Source organism: Cephus cinctus, unplaced genomic scaffold (assembly GCF_000341935.2).
Source record: "Cephus cinctus unplaced genomic scaffold, Ccin1 Ccin1_scaffold0597, whole genome shotgun sequence".
In the NCBI taxonomy this organism is placed as follows: Eukaryota; Metazoa; Arthropoda; class Insecta; order Hymenoptera; family Cephidae; genus Cephus; species Cephus cinctus.
The window spans coordinates 51,253-74,728 of record NW_014333243.1 but is presented as its reverse complement, the minus strand read 5'-3'; the positions used below and the strand labels follow the sequence as shown (position 1 = coordinate 74,728).

General features: G+C 39.6%; 1 protein-coding gene across 3 annotated transcripts; it reads left to right on the top strand.

Annotated features, from left to right (window-relative positions):
• The first annotated feature begins 64 nt into the window (after window positions 1-64).
• LOC107269039 (baculoviral IAP repeat-containing protein 6) lies at window positions 65-22,533 on the top strand. 3 transcript variants are annotated; one of them, XM_015742453.2, is made up of 50 exons: window positions 65-480; window positions 1,580-1,899; window positions 1,982-2,226; window positions 2,299-2,638; window positions 2,717-4,253; window positions 4,343-4,520; window positions 4,585-4,803; window positions 4,893-5,316; window positions 5,417-5,564; window positions 5,639-5,789; window positions 5,868-6,092; window positions 6,214-6,468; window positions 6,593-6,866; window positions 6,940-7,101; window positions 7,570-7,872; window positions 8,637-8,933; window positions 9,013-9,227; window positions 9,303-9,459; window positions 9,535-9,726; window positions 9,824-10,038; window positions 10,258-10,511; window positions 10,619-10,800; window positions 10,946-11,142; window positions 11,223-11,364; window positions 11,515-11,674; window positions 11,818-12,196; window positions 12,296-12,419; window positions 12,505-12,669; window positions 12,746-12,912; window positions 13,022-13,265; window positions 13,352-13,652; window positions 13,735-13,910; window positions 13,993-14,197; window positions 14,289-15,020; window positions 15,102-15,372; window positions 15,467-15,726; window positions 15,809-16,091; window positions 16,171-16,556; window positions 16,634-16,777; window positions 16,855-17,032; window positions 17,116-17,261; window positions 17,346-17,588; window positions 17,751-17,972; window positions 18,163-18,387; window positions 18,457-19,788; window positions 19,881-20,101; window positions 20,182-20,421; window positions 20,510-20,698; window positions 20,800-20,934; window positions 21,010-22,533. In XM_015742453.2, the coding sequence occupies exons 1-50, from the start codon at window positions 294-296 to the stop codon at window positions 21,295-21,297; spliced, it is 14,235 nt and encodes a 4,744-aa protein (XP_015597939.1). In that variant the 5' UTR covers window positions 65-293; the 3' UTR covers window positions 21,298-22,533. The 3 variants fall into 3 exon arrangements, with proteins under 3 accessions (XP_015597939.1, XP_015597938.1, XP_015597941.1); XM_015742452.2 differs by having other exon boundaries at window positions 294-480; window positions 10,619-10,806; XM_015742455.1 differs by lacking the exon at window positions 7,570-7,872 and having other exon boundaries at window positions 294-480; window positions 10,619-10,806.
• Window positions 22,534-23,476: the final 943 nt, after the last annotated feature.

The following is a 23,476-nucleotide window of genomic DNA, read 5'->3' as shown; positions in this document are numbered from 1 at the left end:
AGCAATGAGCCGTGTTTGTGGAACCGAGCCTAAGTGACAGAGTATAGTCTCTAAGGAGAATTAGTGATAGTTTTCGAACGACACTCTGAAACATTTATTTTAAATACATTTGTATCTTAAAACGACCTTTTAGTTATCGATATATAAAAGAACGATATATCGGAAGCAGAACAATTTTCTGCCAACTTCGTAGTGACCTGCTGACGTTCTACTCCAAAGATGGCGGTGATGAGTACGCCATGTTTTTTGTGATGTTCGCGCATTAGAAAAATTTTTTGGCAATCGTAATTCGTATGAGCAAAATGGCTGATGATGATCCGTGGTTATTGAAGGAAGACGGCTACCTGAACGTGGATACCGAGTGTAAAAGTATAACCTATCATCCCAATTTAAACGTGGTACTGATAACTACTGGCAGTGCGCAAGTATACGTGTTTGATGTCAACTCCGGGGTGATCCTCCAACGAACTTGTCTATCCGGTGAGCATCTCGTCGTTCATCACCCCTCGATCATAAAGAATGTTTTAAATCCAATCTATCAATAGGTCTCATCCATCGCTGCAGGTCATACTTCATTATTTTATGAAGGTTCATGGTCAAGGTCGCATGCGTCTTCTAAACGTCAGACTCGCAATGAAGATCTTCTTCACGAGTCATCTCACCTGCGAACAATCTATCGAACTATAGATTCTTGCCATATTCAATAATGCTAACGATACCTCAGTTTGGCAATTTGAGGGTCATGGCATTTTTTTGCTCAATATGCCAGTTTTTCAATACACATCATATCAGACCTTTCATTCTTCTTCTCTACTGCCTTTTGTTCCCCTTTGACCTTATCCAATGAGCAGATATGCTTATGATTTTTTACGTTTTTCTTTCTTTTGCTTCAAACTGGTGTATTACAATGAAATAGATTGCAATACATGGTGTAATTTTTCCTGATGTTCATTGTATACCATAAGAAGGAATGACAAAGAACAATGGAATGTGCAAATATACTGTTGTCTTAATAGGAAACAAGACCTATTGATAATAAAGGATGAATTTATTTGATACAGTCCATAAATTATTTCCGATGCAGATAAATAAATTTTATTTTTTAAACGGAACTGATTTATGACAGCCCAAGATATAACTGGTTTCTGTATTAGGTAGGTTTGAATCTAGAACTGAATTCCATGGTGTAGAATCTATGGATACCTCTGTATTACTGCATAATGTATTTGAGTACGTTATATTTTGGATGGTATAGAATATAAAGTTTATAATACAAAATACAATGATCACTTTGTAACTGATTTTAATTATGAAAATCATTAGTTAATTTCATATGTCAGCTTAATTGTCATACTGAGCCATATAATAATTCACATTATATAAATTATGCATGAGTCATCTGATTATACATACAAAAGAGTAACAGAATCTACATATATATACAATGCTTCAAATTAATCTTGACAATAAAAATTAAAAATTTATTTTCATTATATTATACAATGATTTAGAAATGTTTACATTCTTGCTGCAATTTTAATAATCTACTTTATGCTATTTTTGTTATGAATGTGTGCAGGTAAACCTGATGGAAAACTTCAAGGAGTATACTTGGCAGAAGGAGTCGATAAAGTATTATATACTGATGGAAAAGGAATTGGTATACGCAGCGATTACAATGGTGTTCTGCTATTAGACACCATACTACAAACTCCAGTCTCTCGCAGTGAAGACATTATCAAACTAGAGCTTTTGCTGTCGGAGGCTATATTATTGCAAAAATGTTTGAGATGTGTGGAACTGCCTGGCATAGATCATGTACAAGAGGTGTTACAGGAATTGAGTGTGAAAATTCAAACAGCACAGGCAAATCAGAAAAAGGGTATCAAAGCACAAAAGGTTAGACCTAAGCTTTAATTCTGTAATATTTTAATTGCAGAAAGCAATGCATATTAGTATACTTTCAATTATAACTTTACAGTGGAACACAATATGCTTGGAATTACCGCACGGAGCAATAAAGCTTGTTTGCTCAGGACTTGTAATGGAATTGAAGAGGCTGAACAAGCACATACCGGCTTTGCCCATCGCCTCAGCCATCAACGAACGACTAAACGGCCTATTGCCCAGCCTCGTACTCGAAGGCGTTCCAGTCGACAGGGCTCTTATGTTTAGCGAGGCAGCTCGACGTGAGACATTTTCCAAATGGCCACACATGAACTACAAGTATACTGAACTTCTTTATAGGATAAATTATGGGATTTGACATTGACAATGATATCATTATATGTTTCTCAGATGGGCTCTGCCGGATCAAATGGCTCAGGCTGGGTTTTATCACCAACCAAATTCAATAGGGGAGGATCGTGCTATGTGTTTCACTTGCAACGTCTGTCTTGTCTGCTGGGAACCTACAGATGAACCATGGTCCGAACACGAGCGACACTCACCTGCCTGCCCGTTTGTCAAAGGAGAATACACGCAAAATGTACCGCTCTCTGTTACACTTGCCACTGCTCCTGCTCGGGAATCCGGCGATGCTGTGGAAGTGATAAGCACGACAAATGTCCCAGGTCTTGTAGCAACAGCTGCTTATAACGGTCTCGTAAATGTTTGGAACATCAATAAACAGTTAAAAGTGAGCAAAACTCTTGATGATTTTCTTGAATGAACATATTAGTCTGTAATACTTCACGTGTTATCTTATATTTTACAGAGAGAATTGTCTTTCTTCGTTGTTCCTTGCGAACAGGAAGCAAACAACAAAGATACGTTGCAGTTTTATGCTTTATTTAGAAATCTAACAACACCGTACCTGCCGAGTCTCGGTACTGAGACCGATCCTCTTTCCGATTACAAACCTTTCAATTCTCACAAACTGCAGCTTACTGCACTCTCGGTGGTGGGTGGACCAAAGTCACAGGCCGAAAATGTGAAGACTACAAGTTCAACGACTTCCTCTTCGGTGGCTATTGAAAGTATAGACAGTGGTGGAATCAGGCCGTGTTTAGTGTGCGGTGTGTCAGTGAGCGTGAGCAATTCTCCACAAATGAGAACTTTGGAAAATGTGTGGGCCGCATCAACGGATTTGGCCCCCTCGTCATCGTTAGTGCGTGCTATGAATAGTGTGAACAGTGCTGCCAGCGATAGCTTAGATATTATGAAGGTAGCCGACAGGTGTACACCCACGAGGTCCCATTACTTAGTACTGTACGACTTCCATCATAAAGCGGTTTCGACGCAACCGACGAAAGAAGACAGTGCCAAGGATCCTAAAGCCAAGAAGACACTCTCGGGAACCGGAACAAGCGCTAGTTGCAATGGTGGGCGACAGGATAGTTTGTATCAGGAATTATTCCTTGGGAAGTTCTTATACGAGGTTCCGGTTATCGGAGATGTTAATTCCGAAATGGTTGTGGGGTCTCACTTCGATGGCATCTTTTCCCAGACTGCTCTTACCGCCACTTCCTCCAACGGTATGTTCTCCACACCTATGGGCATTACAGTCGCTGCCTCCTCCAGTCCCTTTGATGCCAATTTCCTTCCTATTAACTCCTCGGAACAATTTCCCACCACATCTGACATTGCTGGACTTCATAAAAAGGCGTTAGATATGATGAAAGGCGTGAAGACCGAACCAATAGCTGTACAGACTGTGTGCATCAATGCACCTGATTCACTCAGAGTGACGTATACTGTACCATCCAGAGATGGTAGGTACTTGTATGTGGCGCTCTGTCCTGCACCGGATATTTCACTTGCGGATCCACCACCTTCAACGAATACCAATCAGATGGATATTGATGAAGACAGTGAGTTCTTTCCTCCTAAGAGTTATATGTATTGGGACCATAATGAGATGCAACCTGGAAAACTGATAAATGGAGAAGTTCACAATGATGTCAGTAATACTGCTAGCAGTAATGCGATTTTGCTCGTTTATGCTTTGGACTTTACTGGAAAGGTTGTCAGATTAGTACCAGAACCGATAGTTAAACGGGAATTGCCAGCGGATCAAGTACCCGTGGAACATGTTCTTTTACCTCTACAAGAGAAGCACAGAGATACTGGAATATCCGATATCACTTCCGCCGCGAGTCCTGCTGCTGCTTCGATTGGTCAAGAGCCTCGCGGACAAGTGGCCTTAGTTTGTAAAGACGGCGTCGTACGACTGCTGGACCTCAGCACTTTGAAGACTGTTACGGAAGCACGGTTGGATGGCTGCAAGTTCATTTCTGCAGCATACTGCAATAGTACGTTTTAAATGCATTAATGAAGTTTGTGAAACTGCGTACTTATGATGAGACATGTCCTATCACTTTATATTATCTCTTATGATCAGGTCTTGAAAGACTGTGTGTCTGTACGAACGACGGTGCTCTTCACTTTTTTGCTACCACCGAAGAAGATGACTCTACTGAAGAGAAGGAGGATGCGGACGATGTGACTATGGTAACCGAAGGCAGCATCAGTCATGAACACACTGCTCCTAGTACATCGACCTCTTCAGTAATTTACCAGTAAGTTTTGAATGCTTCTTAACAAGGACTTCCAATATTTTACTTTTAATTTTGGATATTTCAGGGAACCAATAATAGCACACAGATCCAATTTAACTTATTCCGATTTGAGAACTTTGTACGATCTCACGAGATTCGACAGGCATTCCCCAGGTTATGGCGCAACAGTTCCACCTTGCTGGAGTGAAATGATGCAGGCACAGAGGCAACGCCGACATCCTCAGCATCTTCATCAATCCGAAGATCAACACCATACGCGGACTTGGCGTTTGCAAAATGACACGTAAGTGTTCAGCTATTTACAGCTTAACTATTGTTGCGATTCGTATTTTAGGAACATTATGTCTATTTCTTTTTTTTTTCCACCTCTAGGACAACATGGGACGAACATGTCTTTGAACTCACTTTGCCGAAGACAGCTTCTGGTACCGTTGGTCATGTCGATGTTAGATTCAGTCTACACTCACCCTGCCCAGAGCCACCAGCCATCCAAGTGACTCTTCTAAAACAAAATATTACGGGGATTGGACATCATAAATCTCCTCTCACCCCTGTTGACGAGAGGATAGACTTTAATATCGGAAACGATCCAAAGGGTGAAAATCCTGTAGTCACCGAGGAATACCAGAGACAACATAACACAGAGATACTGTGTGGACCTATCAATCTTCAACGTTGCACAGATCTTTCTGATCACTCGGGCTGCATTACACTTACCAGTCCTAAACTGTTTCGTTCTAAAGCCAGAACGCTTCTAGTACATATTAAAGCATTCATAGATCCCGCAAAAGATGGAGTAAGTAATTCACACTTTGTAACTCTAAGATTTCTTTTTTTTTTATTGTGGGTTATATTGTTTATTTACTATATCAAAAATTAATTCATCACCTTTTAAGGCTGCTGCGAAATCCAGAACTAATTTATTGGAATCGAAACCACCAACTTCAAAGAAATTACGAATAGACGAAGCAGGTCCACTCTTACCAGGAGCAACTGTTGAAAGACTTGCTGCAGGTGCAAATAAAAAATTGGAAAATTATATAGGTAATAAGCATTTTCTGACATACGAGATGAATTTATTGTCTTAAAATTATTTCACAATCATTTTTTCTTTTAAGGATGCGATTGGATTCATGAGATATCGATTACAGTAAGATCAGTTCATTCTATCAACATACCGAATGAGAGGTTCCAGCGTTGCGCAATGTTAGAATCCAAGAATTTTATTGAAAATTTACTTAGCGTAGCTTGTCTGCAACAATCAGACAAGTAAGTACAGCGAGATTTAATGTAAATAAAGTAAATCTAAATACTGATAAAATTAATACAATAATAATCTCTTTCTAGGTCGCCAATTGTCCAGTCTCTTGCCTTAGATATTCTTATATGGGTAACAGCCATAAGGCTCACGAGATTGCGCACAGGTCAAGGTAGCACAGCAACCAGGGCTATGCAATTGGAGACAGTGAGCTGCGTGCAGGGTCGTTTGTCGGATTTATTGCGCACATGCCTCTTGCATGCTGGAAGAAGTGTAGCACACAAATGCGTTAAACTTATTGTTCTTTGCAGCGAGTAAGTACCATCGAATGAAGTATTTAGACATTAAAAACAAATACGGATTCAAGATCGAAATATAATCTAAAAGTTAATAAAAAACATCATAAATCTTATTTCATGAATGATAAATCTTTAGGGGTCTTCATAATTTGGATGAACCTGCTCCACATTCTTTTGACGAGGCTGTTCTAGCTGTTTTGGTAACTCTGTTACCTTCGATAGCAGGAGTGCAATGGGCTGGTTCATTAAGATGGTTGGCTGTATTAATTACAAGATTATTACCATTAGACAAGAATCATTGTGTTGCTCAACAATGTGTCACTCTCGTACAGCAAATAGCTACAGAAATGTCAAACAGAGTTGATCCGTATCACCTCTTACTTGCCACCAGGTATGTTTTTAAGGGTGTTATCTAGTAAAAAAATTAATGTGAAGCAAGTACATGAATTTTAAGTTGATAAATTATGTCATCTATGGCTTTCTTTAAAAGGAGTGTTCTACTCATATCTTTTCAGATTTGGCTTGTATAACACGCCTTTCGAAACAGAGCTCTTCGACATGGAACCTCCAATGCCTCCGAAATTTAATTCGATGCCTGTAACATACGCAACAATTTTAAGCGGCGAGCAGTCAGGTCCTTCCTCGACTTCTAGTAGTTCAATCTATTCGCAGGACGCCATTGATTTGAGGGATCTCCTTACACTGCCTGCACATCCCACAAGTGACTTCATAGTACCCAGTAAATTAAAGGCACTTTGCGCTAATCACAGTATGAAAGGTCTCCTTGAGGTAAGGAATACGAGGATAAGAAATATACTTAAATATTTATATTTATTTATACTTTTATTAACATGTCTTACAGGTCGAACCTCTTCATTTTACTTGCCATGCCGCCTCTGACGGTACTAAGATGGAGAAAATCGATCCGGGCATAAATTCGGTCAACATGGGCACGACACTATACGACAATGCCGCAACGAACAACAATGCTGCACCAGACATCAAAATTATTCATCATACTTACGTAAGTTTCAGACATTTTTTATATCAAGATATTACCTCGCGCTTGTGATCATTAACAAATACTGTGAATACACAAAAGTTTTTATATACGTTACTATCGCTAGGTTAACATTAAATGATGAACATGTTTCTTCCTGACATTGTGCGAGAAAATGGTGGACCAATCATAATGTCACGGGAATTAGAATCACGTTGGCAGACATAACTGCATTCTCGGCGTTTCCCAAACTTCCTTAAAATGGGATTTTGTCTAAAATTATAAAACTATGAGTCTTTTACACCGGATGCGTGTATGAGACTTTGGCTCTATTTGTTACATCTATCCTTTCCATTATTTAACAAGAATTTCATGTGCTGCTTTAAAAGATTAGATGCGCACTTAGTTTGGGAAACGCTGTCGGAACCGTCGCGCAATCAAATTCCCATTTAAAGAACGTGTAATTTAGAGAGAAATCATTGTACATTGTAGAACTTGGATGCTGGATCGCTAGGACCAGATCTTCAAGCTAAGTTGTCAACCAAAATATGCGATCTGCTTAGTCATTATAACGTCGAAATGACTAAGAAGACAACCGCTGAACTGTCGCTCACATCTGATGATCAATCAGACAGTGACGAAGTTAACAATATGCCTGTTATAACCCAGAACTGGGTTAAGCCTAATACGCCTAACCCTCACACGTTAACTTCTACTACTGTAACAAAAGAAAAATCGTCAATACCAAATACCGGTATTACTGCGAACAAAGTCAAGGACAACAATGCCAAAAAGGTAGACTATGTAGAATGAGAATTTTCCGCCTTCTTACTCTTTTGTTTCACGTCGAAATCGATAGTACATTGTTTTCCTTAGAAGTACTTTGTTTTCTTTATCTTACTGTGATGCTGCTTGCAATTGAGAGTCGTTATCATTTGGAGAGATTCGATATCGAAGACGCGGTGCTCCTCCCAATATTTCATGATACAAAAAAAGAGGCTACTATATGTGCTATACTTATTGTACATTTATCAGATATCATTGATATATAATTAATATTCTTAAAATATATCTGAGTGACATTTATCATTCCATTGAACTATCAATACAGCACAACATACCTAGAAGATGTTATGTGCTGCACAGGATAGTGTGTATCTTACTTTCAGGATCGTATGTACTAACTATGCATTCCAATTAGCCTATGCGTATGTCGCAAAGCCAGGAATAGCACAATTTATTTATATTAATCATTCATTGCCCTTATTAACATCTACAAATTAAACAACTCTTTGATTTACTAATCACTTGGAGCCGCAGTACTTTCGTTTAGAATTACTAAGAACCGCTTAGAGAACATTATATCAAATTCGTGCTGATAATAATAGTTGTCTGCCATCGAATGTCAGTAACAATCTATAATATTCGCACTCGATTATTAAGATTCACGTTGTACGCAAAGATCTGTAAATAATTGATGCAGTAGATTCGAGAGACGCTTGTCATTTTTTTGTTTGTTTTACTGACCTTACTTATGTGATTTACTTGTAAAATTCTAGCGAGAAGATGTTGCCTTTCCTTGGGGTAGATTACTCTGCTGGCCGCCACAACAAGCATTGGTTGTTGAACGAATGCATTCAGGAGCACGTAGATTTGTCATCTTGGATTTCGGTTCACCGATACTACTCACGGATCTGATGATTCCCATGTGCAATGATTTGGTATCGCTTTCTATTGATATCTGGACTAAGAGTGAAGAGAGCGATGGCACACGTTTAGTGGTTGCCGGTGATATTGGAACTAAACCCTTAGTAGTGAGTGATCTTCAGCCACCGCCAGTATGCAGATATTTGAAGGTACTTGGTTGATCTAGAGCTCATGATGAAATTCTTCTATTGAAATCATTTGTTATGCGTATTAATTTTTTAATACTAGATTACGACTATCGGTCGCTATGGCATGTCCACAACCAGATGTAAAATCCCATTGGGAATGTTCTATGGACATATGGTTGTTCTACCCGGTGAAGATTATTCCGAGCTTAACAGATCTCAGGCTGGATTCAATGGTACAGCTGATGCTTCTTTACAGGCTACCATTGAATCTCAATGTAGTGTTTTATCTGCTCTTGCTGAAGATGTACAGTGCCGGTATGTTTGTGCTTTTTTCTTTATTGCGTCTCATAATCGTTGTAATATATGTTAAAATTATTTATTGTTATACAGATATAGCTTGGCTACTGAGAGGCTGAAGAGTCTTTTGGACCCTTTATTATGTACCGAGACACCTAACGTGGTACACATGCAGCATTATCTTTATCGTAATAAAACGTCCACTGAAAATAAGGAGCAACCATCCTCAAAGATACTATCCACTTACCAGGTGAATTTTTGATACCCTGAATTAGTGTGTACGTGTGGGAATTAATTTTATCAGCAAGATATTTCCTTCCTTTAGGAATGTATAATGTTTCAACATCAGCTGAACGTCGTTCGCGGTGTCTGGCGTCGTTTAGAATCATGGAGAGGTTCTCAGAATGTTCCAGTGGCTTCATTGGCAAGTACATCCAGCGATAAGCTTCGTGTCCTGGGTGAAACTTTATTGGATATTTTGCTCTACACTGTTTATGAAATCGGACCAGTGCCCAGTGTACGTATTCAATCATCTTGTGTTCTTGGAGTTTATGTAAAATGAAATACAAATATTGCATTTGATTATAATTCAATGTCTAACTTTACATCAACAGATACCAATATCACTGTGCGAAGTCTTCACGCCAACAATCTGTGAGAAATTCTTTCACTCCGTTTGTGTGGTAACACCTGTACCTCGATTACAACTTCACGCAGCAGCATTGTTAGCTCGTATGGCTGGTTATCAGTCATGGTGGGGCGATTTTCTGGCTAATACACTGATTAATCTATACTCAGCCTCCTCGACGCATATCTTTCCCCAAGACAGGTACGCTACGTATCTAATGTCTATTTTATTCCGAAATCTCAAACGCTAAAATGATATTCATCCTTTACTGTCTTGGTACGAGGCTTTATAGTAACAATCCTATTGTTCTTAGCACGCTTTTAATATAGTATACTTACATTTTCAAAATGTTCATAATTAATGTTATTAAGTGTGAGTCCCGATCGTGCATATGAAACTTATCTTATTAATGATTTTTAGGGTGTTCATATTGCTAACATTCCTTGGGCGTAAGTCATTGATTGCCGGAGCTAATAAATCCTCAGTAGTGGACGCGATGGTTCGTACGTTGGGTAGACTATTGGCTCCGTTATCCACTGGTCAGGCATCCAGCTCAAACCGACTGGATACAACCCTTATTGGCTGGGTTCTCCTTTTCCTATCCGTCTGCTTAGACACAACCGCTATTCATCCTCCCTGTAACGAAGAGAACCATGAGAGAAACAGAGAACAAGGTACTTACAGAACGAATAAATATTTATACTCGTTTAGAATGTCTGGCCTTTGGCTTGCCTTATATTCCTACAAGTATCAACGATTGATCCACGGTCGTCTATTAAAGGTCTCTCGTCTCGATGGGAATTCGTCCAAGGTGAATCCGCTATGCAACGTAAATTTGTTAGCGCCAGCAGGTCCTCTGCATCCCGAAATTATCGCAAAAAGCTACAAAAACGATTAATGCATCACAAACAGCAACTTCAGGATCTGGAACAGACGAAGAAAGCGTTCCACGTTTCCTCACAGGTGCAGGTTTGTGATTATTACTTAGGCCATAGACAATTTATTTAGTGTTTATGTGGGAGCATTTTTAAACTTAATATATATATATTGTAATATTGGTGTTTAACCTATAGATTTAAAGCTTTCAACCTAGAACTATGATTTTCAGTCGTGGTCCGCGCTATCCTCTCAAGCAGCTTCGTTATCGAGCAAGATAGAAGCGGCTGTCAAATCTCAGGAGCGCTTTTTTAAGAAGACCCTGAAGCAGCACTCTGCTAAACACTTTAAAGATCTTCTCAGCATCAGAAGAAATGAGATACAACATCTCACTCGAAGTCCTAGGTCTCAATCGCAACCTAGTACCAGGTTAATATCTAGTTCATATTGATTTTATTTATTACATATAAAATCCAATAACTTATTCGTTGAATCATACTAAATGTTAGTCGAGCGGAAGTGATAGAAATGCCGGATGTGGACTTCATGGCAAACCTTTCACATCAGTATGTTCTACCTGTGGCTCGCGGGCTCGTAGCTCTTCTACTAAACAATGCAGCAAACGTGGATATGTTCCTATTGACTTGCAAGGTATTTTTATGAAAATAACTTGTTTATAATAGCTATATTCGAATTTAGCTATGCCAGTCGACTCGCGTACAATCAGTACCCTGGAAGACGATGATACAAACGCAGCTTCATCGAGGTTATTTCATTAAACTTTGTACTTGTCGAACCCAGGTAGTGGCTAGGCTAGTGGTATCCACGCGTCCCGCAATTAGCTTGGGTGAGCTTATGACTGAGGATCAACTCCTAAAGTTAGTCAGGCTGGCTACTGGAACATCAGCTGCTGCATGGTCCTCGCACGCGGTCTCGTGTCTTCTCCAAGACGTGCTGGAAGGTATTACGATCCTCTTTTCTCGCAAACCCTTCCGGGTTGAGTGCACATTATCGCGATTGTATGTAGGTATACGATGGCTGTTAAAGTCACATCACGCAGCCCGTATTTATCTGCTGAAACTTTAGTCGTGCTCTCCTTCGCAGGTGGAAGACTATTTCCTAGAGCTTGTCCTATCCTCGAAGAAAGTCCTTCAGAAGAGAGTTTCGATACTCTGCCTCAGGATGAATCTAGAGCAAACGACGAAGATGGGGCTGGTGTTCCTGGCCCAAGTAGCTCCGGCACGACTCTTGGTAACGATGAAGGATTTGCCGAAGCCGACGCAGATGAGGATACGCAAGATAGCATTGTTGTCACACCTGCCACTGCTGCTGCAATTTCCAAGTCCAATGTATTCACTATATCTTCTATGTTTGAGTCTGATGACAGTGAATTGGAAGACTTCCTGGATGATATACTGGAACGCAGTAGAAATCTTTTGAAGAAAGGCAGTGCAGCTTCGAAATTCTCTTCAGCAAGCTCAGGGTAATTCTGTTTTCCATTTAACGTCAATAGTTTGTATGCACATTACTCTTAATATTAATTATAAACATTTATACGAATTTTAATATTACTTTTATATAGTATTTCTCTGGCTGTGGATGTGAGATTAGAATATGGTGTCGAAACTGGAGCTGAAATTGCTCTAAGAAGACTTTCGACCCTCGGCGCATACAATCTACCACTCAGCATAAATGCTACGATACAGGTAAGGAATACCTAGATTTTTAATTAGAATTTTAAATTACTCTATGAGGATTCTACAATGTGTAAAAATAATTTATATATGATAGCCTACGTCATCTGAACAAAATCGTGGCCCGCAAACATCGACGTCAAGAAATTCCACATGGAATGATAGAAATCAAGAAATATGGAATTCTACAGAGTCATCACCTTCAAGTTTGCCGATGCTGGCACGATGCTTTGACAAGATATTCAGTGATTTATACCTGCAGGTACGTACAGCTAACGATTCTACGACGATCTTCTTGATTATCAAACTTTTATTCTAATGAGATACTATCTTATCAGAGCTCTGGGACCAGCTTAGAACTCGTCTTACAATTATGGTTGACATTAAACTTGGATGCTGCGACTGAAACTTCCTCCAGCAACTCTACACAGTTTGATCCATCTTTAACACCAGTTATCCCGCTCAATTCCGCAAGTATATCCAGCCTTATATCAGCTCTTTCATGGTAAGTGAATTTTGTTAACATTTAAAAGCTACTTAGTAAAAAAAACTAGTACTCAAAGTATCCAAATTTCTAAAAGATATTTGTTATAACGAATTCGTTTAATATTCAGGCGCCGAGAAGTCTCTCTACGAGCCTGGTGTTTAGCGCTACAGTGCTTAACACTGGCCAGCAATCAAGCGCCGCAAACAATACAAGATCCAACTGAACCATCAACCAGCAGTCAAGCACGAGATGGCGCGTTAGGTGGAGTAGCCAGCTGTATCGTTAAAGAATGGAATTTGGGAACCATGCTGTTGCGGCTTTTATCCGGTAATGGATCATTCGCCGACACGACTGATAAACAATACGTTATGGTAAGAAATAATATTGTTATAATAAAATATCAAGTACTTTCTATTCATTTTGATGTTCCAAATTCTGAAATTCATTATTTCTTTAGGCTGGACCCACGGTGTGTCAAGCATTACAAGATTTTCTGGCGAGAATAGTCATGCAAAGTGATCTTACTACACCAGGCGTAAATCTAGAGAATGAACTGAATGAAGTTTTACTTTGGGTTGTGTATCAACTAGTACAGCCAGGAGGGGCTTTGGTCTCTCGTCGAGGTCCTTTAGATGCACAGTGCAAGATTATTACGTGTCTTATTAATATAAACTTTACGAATACTAATCTGGGCACTGCCGTAAGCATCTCAGAGTGCGTCGGTGTTTTAGTTTCTACGTATGTAAGAGGAGCCGGAGGTACTATGAAATTTGATGCTATAATTCTCAGTAACATTGTTTCTTTAATTCGTTATTAAATGCTATTATTTTTTATCAACAGTGGAAGCTCAATGCGGAGGAGCAGTAGACTCTGCTAATCAATCTGGGGGATTTGGTGGATTATTTGCTTGTGTCCTCGGTGGAGATTCGAGGCACGGTCGTCCTGCATCTTGGGATACACTCGTAGTAGCTCTTATAAAGCTAGTCTGCAGACTCGTTCAAACTCCGCTACCAAATGTGAGTTTTTTCCATTAATTGTCAATGATTCATTTTTTTTTTTAATTTTAATATATATTTATTCTTTGTATTTACTTTGTAGGCTCGACCTACACAACGGGACGGTGCATCTGATATGGAAGTTAGTGAAGCAAACCAACGTCCTGGTACTAGTACTGGCGCTGATGAGCAGGCGAAAGTCAATATCTCACAGACTGATGAAAGTAAAGTAGCCGAGCAACAAACTTCAATGCGACTACAACAAAGTACAACGACAAAATTACGTGTGCCATGCGTCGCAGATACTGGTGATTATCCTCTGATACTATATTAACTCTGTTAAGATAACTTATTTCCACGCAATCTGACAATTCTTATTTTCTTTCCTAAACTGGTTAGTGTTGCAACATGAGCCGACCATGATGCGATTACTAGAAGCATTAGGTCATAGTACCGGATCTTCTTTAGCCATGCTATTGGGTGAGGGAACCGGAACCGGAACTGCCACAGAACTTGGGGATCCAGCCTCTATTCCTGATGCAACTTTCCAATTATTAACGACACTTACCAAAAAAGCCAGTAACCACAGGCTGGTTCTCAATCCATTGTATCGATACTTGACGTCATGTCAGGTCGACGGAATGCAATTATCAGAACCACTTGTCTGGTATATCCTAAAGGTTCTTGACAATGAAGCTTCCCTGGCTGTATTCACAGCAATGGGCGGTGTCAAAGTACTTTGTGAAAACTTGGTTAAGTCTAGCAGCAATGGCAACGGTACTTGCTCCGTTGCTCCAGGCGTAATCGCTCTGGTTATGCAGCATCTTTCGAACTCACCAAGCCTTGCTACAGCGACAACATCCAGCAGTAAAAAATCCAGCAATACTTTGGAACCCTACGAAGATGGTTTAGTCAACTTTGCACCATTGGGAACGATATCCTGGCTAAATCCTACAGCGCAACCTGCTGACGTTCTCATTCAGAGCTCAGCATCTCATAGACGAGCTAGGACTCCTGCATGGTCATATCATTTTTACCCTGATGAAGCCTGGGTCGATCTTGTCATTACTCTACCATGTGCAATTTTATTGAGAGAAGTAGAATTACAACCACATCTAGCATCTCTTGCCAGTAAGTTTTTAATAAATTAAAGATTTACTTAATACTAGTTCAGAGACAGTCACATATAATTTATAAATGAAACTTTTATAGCTTGTCCATCCGCTGTGGCACTAGAGATTTCACGAGAAGGAAATACTGGTCTTACACCAGTATGTCCTCCTATGCCGACTGCGGGCCTAACCTTCATACGCCTGACATTATCTCAGCCGGAAGTCGCCACTGCTGTACTGGTACGGTTATACAAACCGCGAGATTCGACTAATATAGGTCTGAGTCAAATACGATTAATGGGTACTACAACTTTTGGTGAAAGTAAAATGAATAACGAGGCTATAGACGAAGAACAGCTTACAAAAACTAGGTAAAAAGATCTATTGATTTAAAAAAATTATTTTTATTACTATCAATTCTCTTTTCCGATATTAATCATTATGATATTGACCACATTTTTGTAGCTTGGGATGGCTAAGGCTGGTGCGTCAGTGTTTCTCAGTGAGCAGTCTGAACAGCAGTTTATTCGAAGATGTACTTCATTCTGCAGCCTCTGTCGAAGGCTTAGTTGAAGCTTGTTGCAATCTGTTGCTGCTTCCTGCTCCATCATTATTTACACCCAATTTAGAAAAGGTACTTTTACAACTAGGATTACACTTCCGTGAACTGGGACTGAGGCTCATAAATCTTCTATTGAATAATAGATCCACACCACTCCTTCACGGTAATACATTGCATTCATATAATTCAACGAATCATCTTGATTGCGGAATCGATTATATCCGAAACTTATACTATTTTATTAGGACCTGGCGCTTCTCAGGAAACATCAACAGTACAGCTTGTTGTAGAGTTACTTCAACAGCTTTGTTCTGCCCAAGATGCGAGCACTGAAGCGCGCATGTACGCCGTACTCTCTTGGCTACACAGTTCGGCAGTCAATGCTGTAGCACGATCACCAAATAATCCTAATACCATATCACCACCAGCAGTCTATATTCATTGCATATCATCCATAATTTGGAAAGCCTATCGACAACAGGATCTTAACTATGATTTGCCATCCTTGCTGACTGATGATCTGTTCAAGTATGATAACATTCATTACTTTCAGAAGGTAGCCCTTTTTTTTTGTTTATTGTACACGATTCTTTTTTTTCATTAACAGTGCACTATACCAATGGACTTTGATACTGGGAACGCATTCGGCCTTGAAACAAGCTATTGATTCTGCTCTATGTGCATTTTGCTATGTGAGACCGTCCCTTATTCCGATGCTTCTTCAGAGAGTACATATTCTCGTGCCCAATCTGGCTACTGATCACTCTGCATCTATTTCGGATGATCGCAAGGAGAGCGAAGGTCAGACTGATGACCGGAAGAGTGAAACAGATGCTGAAGAATGGTACAGCAGGCTTGTATTACCTGATTGTAAAAGATTGCACTTGACAGAGGGTCAGTTGCTGACTGTTGCTGCTGCAGCACGATCACCCTCTGGCATCCGCCAGCTGATTGATTCCGGTCTTCCTGCATCGCTCACAGCATCCATTACAGGTAATATTTTATTCAATAGAAGAAGAACGAATGATGATTTTGGTCTCCAGCTAATAACATGGTGTTTGTATTTGTAGAATTTTGTAAACTAGAAAAACTAAAGCAACAACAACGTAAATCATCGACGGAGGAAAGACCTCAAGGTGTTAGTGCTGAAAGTTTGAGTTTGACAGACAACGATAAAGCTGGAGAATCATCTGGCCAATCCGATAACAATTTTAGTAAGTTAACGTATATTTTTCATTGTGATTTTTTCAAGTAGTTGAAGATTTTTTTCATATTGGAAATTTGTTTTTAGATGGTCTTTCGATGACCGAGCCCGACAGTATAGCTGTAGTATTGGAATTTTTGTCTCTCGTCTGCTCCGAAGCCAGAATGCGAGATTGGCTTGGAAAAGAGGGTCGAGGATTTTGGCTTCCTTTGTTGTCTCTCCTAAGCAATCGACCTATTGAGAATCCATCTGCTTCCATTTCCAGGTAAGAAGTCATTTATAAATCAGTATAATGTAACTCATGTCTTAAAAATATTGTATCACATGGACATGCTTTTTATTTCTCAGGTGTTCAAAGACCAATGTGTCCTATGCAAGTCTGGAAAGCGCCATGATTAAATTCTTATCAAGATGTTGCTGGTGTCATCCCGTCAATCAGCACTTACTAGCTGAACTATTGACGGATGTGATATCCCAGCAAAGAGCACCACCATGTAAGTATAATCCTAGTGTCACGTTACATAACAAAATATACAAAAATATTCATCTGATTATTCCAAAAAAATTATCCTATTTAGCTGTACGCCATCTCCATGGAATATCTGGGTTCACAAGACGTTTGATCCTGCAACTATTATTAGAGGGTGAAAAAGTTTTGGTATCGGTAACGTCTGAATCACCAATGAAAGTATCGAACACATCCATGAACCATAATACACCATCGATGCCACCGCATCCAGCATTCCCACTGGGTCATTATCATCAGCTTCTTTATATGTCAATTCACGCAACAGTGGCTGATATATTACAACAAGTATCAGGTAATTCAATCAAATACTATGGTACCAGGATATGAATCAGGAAGAATAGTAAATTCGGACAATAGAGTGTAAAGGAAGGCAGGAATATTCGCGAGCCGAACGGTTAATAGACGTGGGTAATTGAATAATGAACGAATAACGGATACAGTTATGGTAATACAGGTACTTGGCTACTTTTGCTACTTCCCAATACCGATAAGGGGAATGATGCTAGTACAAGCAAGTCTAATAGCTCACGCGAGCGTTGGGAATCGGGCATGGCCTTGGCGGTGGACATGCTGAGTGTTGCGGCTGGAAACACGGCAAAGGATAAGAGGGCTAAAGAAGCTTCGAATAGATCGCAGGCTCGCGGTCCTGTCATAAGAAAGGCCCGTTTGAATTCCGGTACGACTTACATTTTGCTTTCACATACGTCACCTTTCCTCATACGTACCGTCAATTCCGAAAGTATCGTTCGTCCGTTAAACCGTTATTGGTCCGATAGAGAAACGTCTTTCCCTTTTCGAAATATATCTAAGTAATGCGTTCCTCTAAACATTTTGAGAATAATCAAGCTTTCTTATTTTATCAACAGATGGTAGTACAGCTGGATCTAAAGGCGCTAGTAATAATCAACCAGGAACGTCTTCATCGAGTAACTCTAATCAGCAATATCTGACGCATTCGTCGCGTCCCGATACGTCATTGCCATCACAAATGACAATTGCGCAACTTTTGGCGATTGCCGAGGACACTGGATCATCTCTGTCTAAACCATGTTTACAGTTGTCGTTGCGACAACGTAACAAAGATACCAAAGGTAAGGATATGACGTTATTTTTAAAAAAATAATTGAATGACCTTATTTTGTTTCTTTTTCTTCTTCTAGATGATCTGGTTAAGCAAAACGACATAGAGCTGCTGTATTACAGGAGTATAAGTAGTTCACTTGAGGTGTTTAGTGGTGGAGGTGGTTTAGCTGTTCTGGCTAAACATCTTCCTCTAGTATATCCAGACGCTGGTAGATCACCACCCCATATGGAAAAATCACCATCACCAGAACAGCCTGATGCCGATTGGGTGAAAGTCGAGGCGAGTGGTGACGTTTACTATGAGGTTCCGGATGAAGGTGGAAATCCTGGAACATCAAGGATACCGCCACCGGCACCACATGTTCCACCCCATTCGTTAGCAGCGTTTGGACTCTTCCTGAGACTTCCAGGATATGCCGACGTTCTGTTGACCGATAGAAAGCGCGCTCAATGTTTATTAAGACTTGCGCTAGGAGTGTCCGATGATGGTGATGGCGGAGATGTTCTAGCTTCACCTTTGGCTTCATCTCTTCCGACCTATCCATTCCTGGTTTTGAAACATTTACTGAATATAACGCCACCTACAACGGACGATGGTTTACTTCTACGACGTACGACCATTGAAGTGGGAGCTGTTTTACTATTGCTGAACTGTCTAGCAATATTCACACATCAAACGGGACACAATGAGGGATCTGAACAGAGATTAGGTCAGAGTGGAGGACGTAGCGATGACAAGTCGCATCTTTATTGGGCTAAAGGTACTGGCTTTGGTACTGGTTCTATCCAACAGTCCTGGAATGTGGAACAAGCTCTACTGCGTCAACGATCTGAAGAGGAACACGTTACGGTTCTACTTCAAGTACTGGCAGGCTACGTGGGCCCTGGCGGACAACCGCAAAGAGAATTACCTGCTCCATTTACTGACTTATTGGCACGTTCTTGCTTACTTCCGGCACTCTCGTCTTATCTCAGAAATGATTCTGTTCTTGACATGGCCAGACATATCCCTTTGTATTGTGCAGTCTTGCAACTGCTGACATCCATGGCTCTTTCAAGTCAATTGGCACCACTTCTTCTACCTAGAGGTGGAAGGTCTGGAGAGCCTTCTATAGTATCTCTTTTATCCAGTATGAAAGTTTGCGTGGACACATACGTGCATAAAATTAACCGTACTCGGGGTAACAAATCGAAATCTGCCTCAAAATATCCAGATGATACAGAACAGGATGAGGGTTTAGCTACCCTGATACCATATATCCAGGACAGTGCAACTATTGTTCAAAACGCTACTTCAAAGCTGGCCAGTATTGGTGAAGAATTAGCTGGTCCCAGTCCTACAGCCCCGGAATTGCCACTACGATCCATAGAACAGCGATACCTTGAAGTGATGAAGAATCTGCAGTTTGGTAAGAGATTTTGCATAAAAATACTATGGTCTATTTAATTTTTATTAAAATAAACATATATAATCGCACTATTTTTTCTGACATACTTATAGATACATATGAGATGATAACAGAAAATCTGGATGGTTCTGGATATTGTTTCGCTGTGTCTTATCATTTTGAATCCAATATGAGAGCCGCAGGCGAAAGGAGTCATCCAGCAAGAGTAAAACGATTAGCACAGGAAACTGTCACACTCTCTACTGCACTTCCCTTATCGTACAGCAGTAGCGTATTTGTCAGATGTGATGCTGATAGGTTGGATGTTATGAAGGTATGATACTATTTGTTTAAATATGGTAATATATTTTTATTTCTACAGCAATTCAATTATCTCTAATATCTTCTTTAAAGGTACTAATTACCGGTCCAGCTGAGACACCTTATGCTAACGGCTGCTTCCAATTCGACGTGTACTTCCCACCGGACTATCCTAACAGCCCTATGATGATAAACTTGGAAACTACAGGTCGTCACACAGTCCGTTTCAATCCAAATCTATACAACGATGGTAAAGTGTGTCTCAGTGTCTTAAACACCTGGCATGGTCGACCTGAAGAGAAGTGGAATGCCCACACAAGTAGTTTTCTACAGGTACATTAAAAGAGAGCAAGATATGCGGTATTATACTAAAATGACAGACCAATTTTGATAATTATGTCCTGTTCTATTTCTTAAAAAGGTTTTAGTCTCCATACAGTCATTGATCCTGGTATCGGAGCCATACTTTAACGAACCAGGTTACGAGCGATCGCGTGGCACTACCAGCGGCGCTCAATCTAGTCAAGAGTACAACGCCAATATTTGCCAGGCCACTGCTAAGTGGGCGATGCTTGAACAAATACGAAATCCTTGTCCCTGTTTTCAAGAGGTAAGTGATCGCTTGTGATATTATTTAAAACAGAATCCATAGTATTTAAATGATTTATCTTTCATTAAAAAAATTTAATATATAATCATCAATTTGTCCAGGTGATACATACTCACTTTTGGATAAAGAGACACGAAATTGTCGCACAATTAGAAGGTTGGATAAGGGATATGGAGCTACATGGGGCGGATCGTCGATCAGGTCGAACCATCTCTCTAAACGCTCTGGCTCTGAGGGTACGTATAAAATAAAAAATATATTAAAAATAAGTAAAGACGGATCTTATCTCCAAATATAATTCTCACTTCCAGAGACACTATAGGCTACTACGAGAAGAGCTGAATAAACTGCCAACACCGGAGGGTCTAGAGGATCTTGTGGAACCACTACCATCGCCCGGATCACCTCTAGAGCTTTCAGGAACCCCGGGTACACCAAGCACACCTCCAATGGCCACAGTACCAGCGACCACATCTATGAGCACGGTGATAAGTAATGCCATCGCTCCAATTGATAATGCCGGTACTAGCAATCACGTGCACCACGACATCGACACTGATGTAGAGATGGAGAAAATGGTCTCAAAAGTGTGTGAATAGTTAAAGGGTGTTAATAGAGAGATTGTTGGACATTTTGAAAAGTCTATTGTTAGTGTTATGAACAATACACGGTATGTGACTACGGAGCAGCATGTACAATTAAGCACGGCTGAGAAATTGACGAATTGCCAGGAAGCAGCAAACAAGGCGAACAAGAAGATGATAGACAGGAAGCGGGGTGTAAGCCGGAAACAGAGAACAAAAAATACATGAAGGGAAAATGAAACAGGGAAAATAATATTGTCAAATGATAATTATGCAATGATAATGACAATGACTATTCAAGGACGCATGACGGAACGAATACGAAGTTATACGTGACGAAAAATAATAAAGAGTCGCAAATAACGAGAAAATGGCGCGCGGGCACATACGCGTATTAGGTACTTTGTCGTAGCTGCTGCTATACTATATGTACACTGCATTCTAACTCTGTACTTTACTATTATAAGTACCAATTGTTACTCCATATTTATTATACATGTTCCTCGTTTATGTAGCTGGGTACTTCCCTACGTGCAATGCGACTGAACTTCAGCGAGAGTGCTTTTAATGAGTGGAAAACAATTCTTATTATTAGATTGCGCAAGGAGGCGTATACTATACGCAAAATGGAATTCAAGAAGAAAAAAAAAGAGAAAGTACCGCTTTGTCATATACTTTATCTTATTTCAAATTCGCGCAATATTTCAAAAACGGTTTAGTTATATTGTCGCAAGAGATTGGTTCACAGCAAAAGTAACGGTATTGAAAAAAAGCATATTAAATTTGTATCTTTTTTTAAATTATAAACGAACGTACGATTAGTCCTTTCAAAAGTAATTGACTTTGACTTAAACAGAGACAAGCGCCATCAATCAATTTCACATTTATTAATTTTTTGTCCATTATACGTAAAAGACCATACGATTTTCGTCTCTGCAATATTGACTTCCGGACTTTCCGTAAAGTGCGTTTGATGTAGATAGCATACTTGATACGCGATGATACCTTGGTACCGATTGCGATGAACTCCAGTACCGATGATCGTTTACTGTAAATAATCGCCAATAAGCAAACAAAAGATCCCATACCCGTCTCTATGTTTATAATTGCGAATTACTAATGAGAGTGTCCTTAAGTGTATTACATCTGACGCATGGACTCGTAAAATGATTGGATATATGAATCACATATGATGCATGGGAAAGTGAATGTGTTAATAGTTATTTATAATAAACAATTATTACCACGTCACTACATGCCATGATTAATTACAAAAATTTTTTCCGTAATATCAACTAATAATATCCTTCTCCCACTTTATACTAATAAACGTCACTTTTAATGCTGGGTTCCTTAACTTATTTTTACATCATTATTTCAAGGATGCTGCATACATCTCATTCGAGATGAAATAAAATACAATGATGAATACACAATGTATGACATTTATTCATCTGCATCCTTAAATCAGTCTACGCACGTAGATATTCAGATTCTATCAATAAACTACATTAATTGTTAGGTCTTTTTAAAATCTTCAACTATACTCGTACGTCAGTTGCGACCAATGTATTTGGGTAACTGATTTTTCCAACCTATTTATTTTTTCATGTTTTATTATACATATATATGTCAAACAGATGCCTATACGTTTATACGTATGCATACATGCTGTCTTGCTATAGGTATATATATATATGATCTTGCATGAGTTACCTGTTAACTTATACTGGTTCAATGCTCTCCCGGATTCCTAATTATTTTCGCAGAAGAGCTTCGTGACCTAAGGAGGGAAGCAAGTACTCATCTCTATTTTTATATCTTCGTTAATTAACTGAAGAGAATAATATCCGACTGATTCTAGTACACGATGCCAACGACAAAATAATATGTACAGCAGAGTTATCTTTTATATCTTTTTCGTTATTATAATATAAAAATTCCCGATACTAAGTTTTTGGACATGGTTGTACCTAGCGATTCAGTCTAAGGAGCGATTCTCGTTCAAGGGAAATCTATGATCCAGAATAGCAGAATCGTTAAATTAATATCATTCTAGTAAACATCACTGCGACAGGATCAACGAGATCAAATCCAGTAAGTCAATATATCTATTTTATGTGAATGTGATATGATAAAATGGAAGTTACGTAATTTCGCGATCGAAGCACTCGTCGATATTGTATTTGGTGAC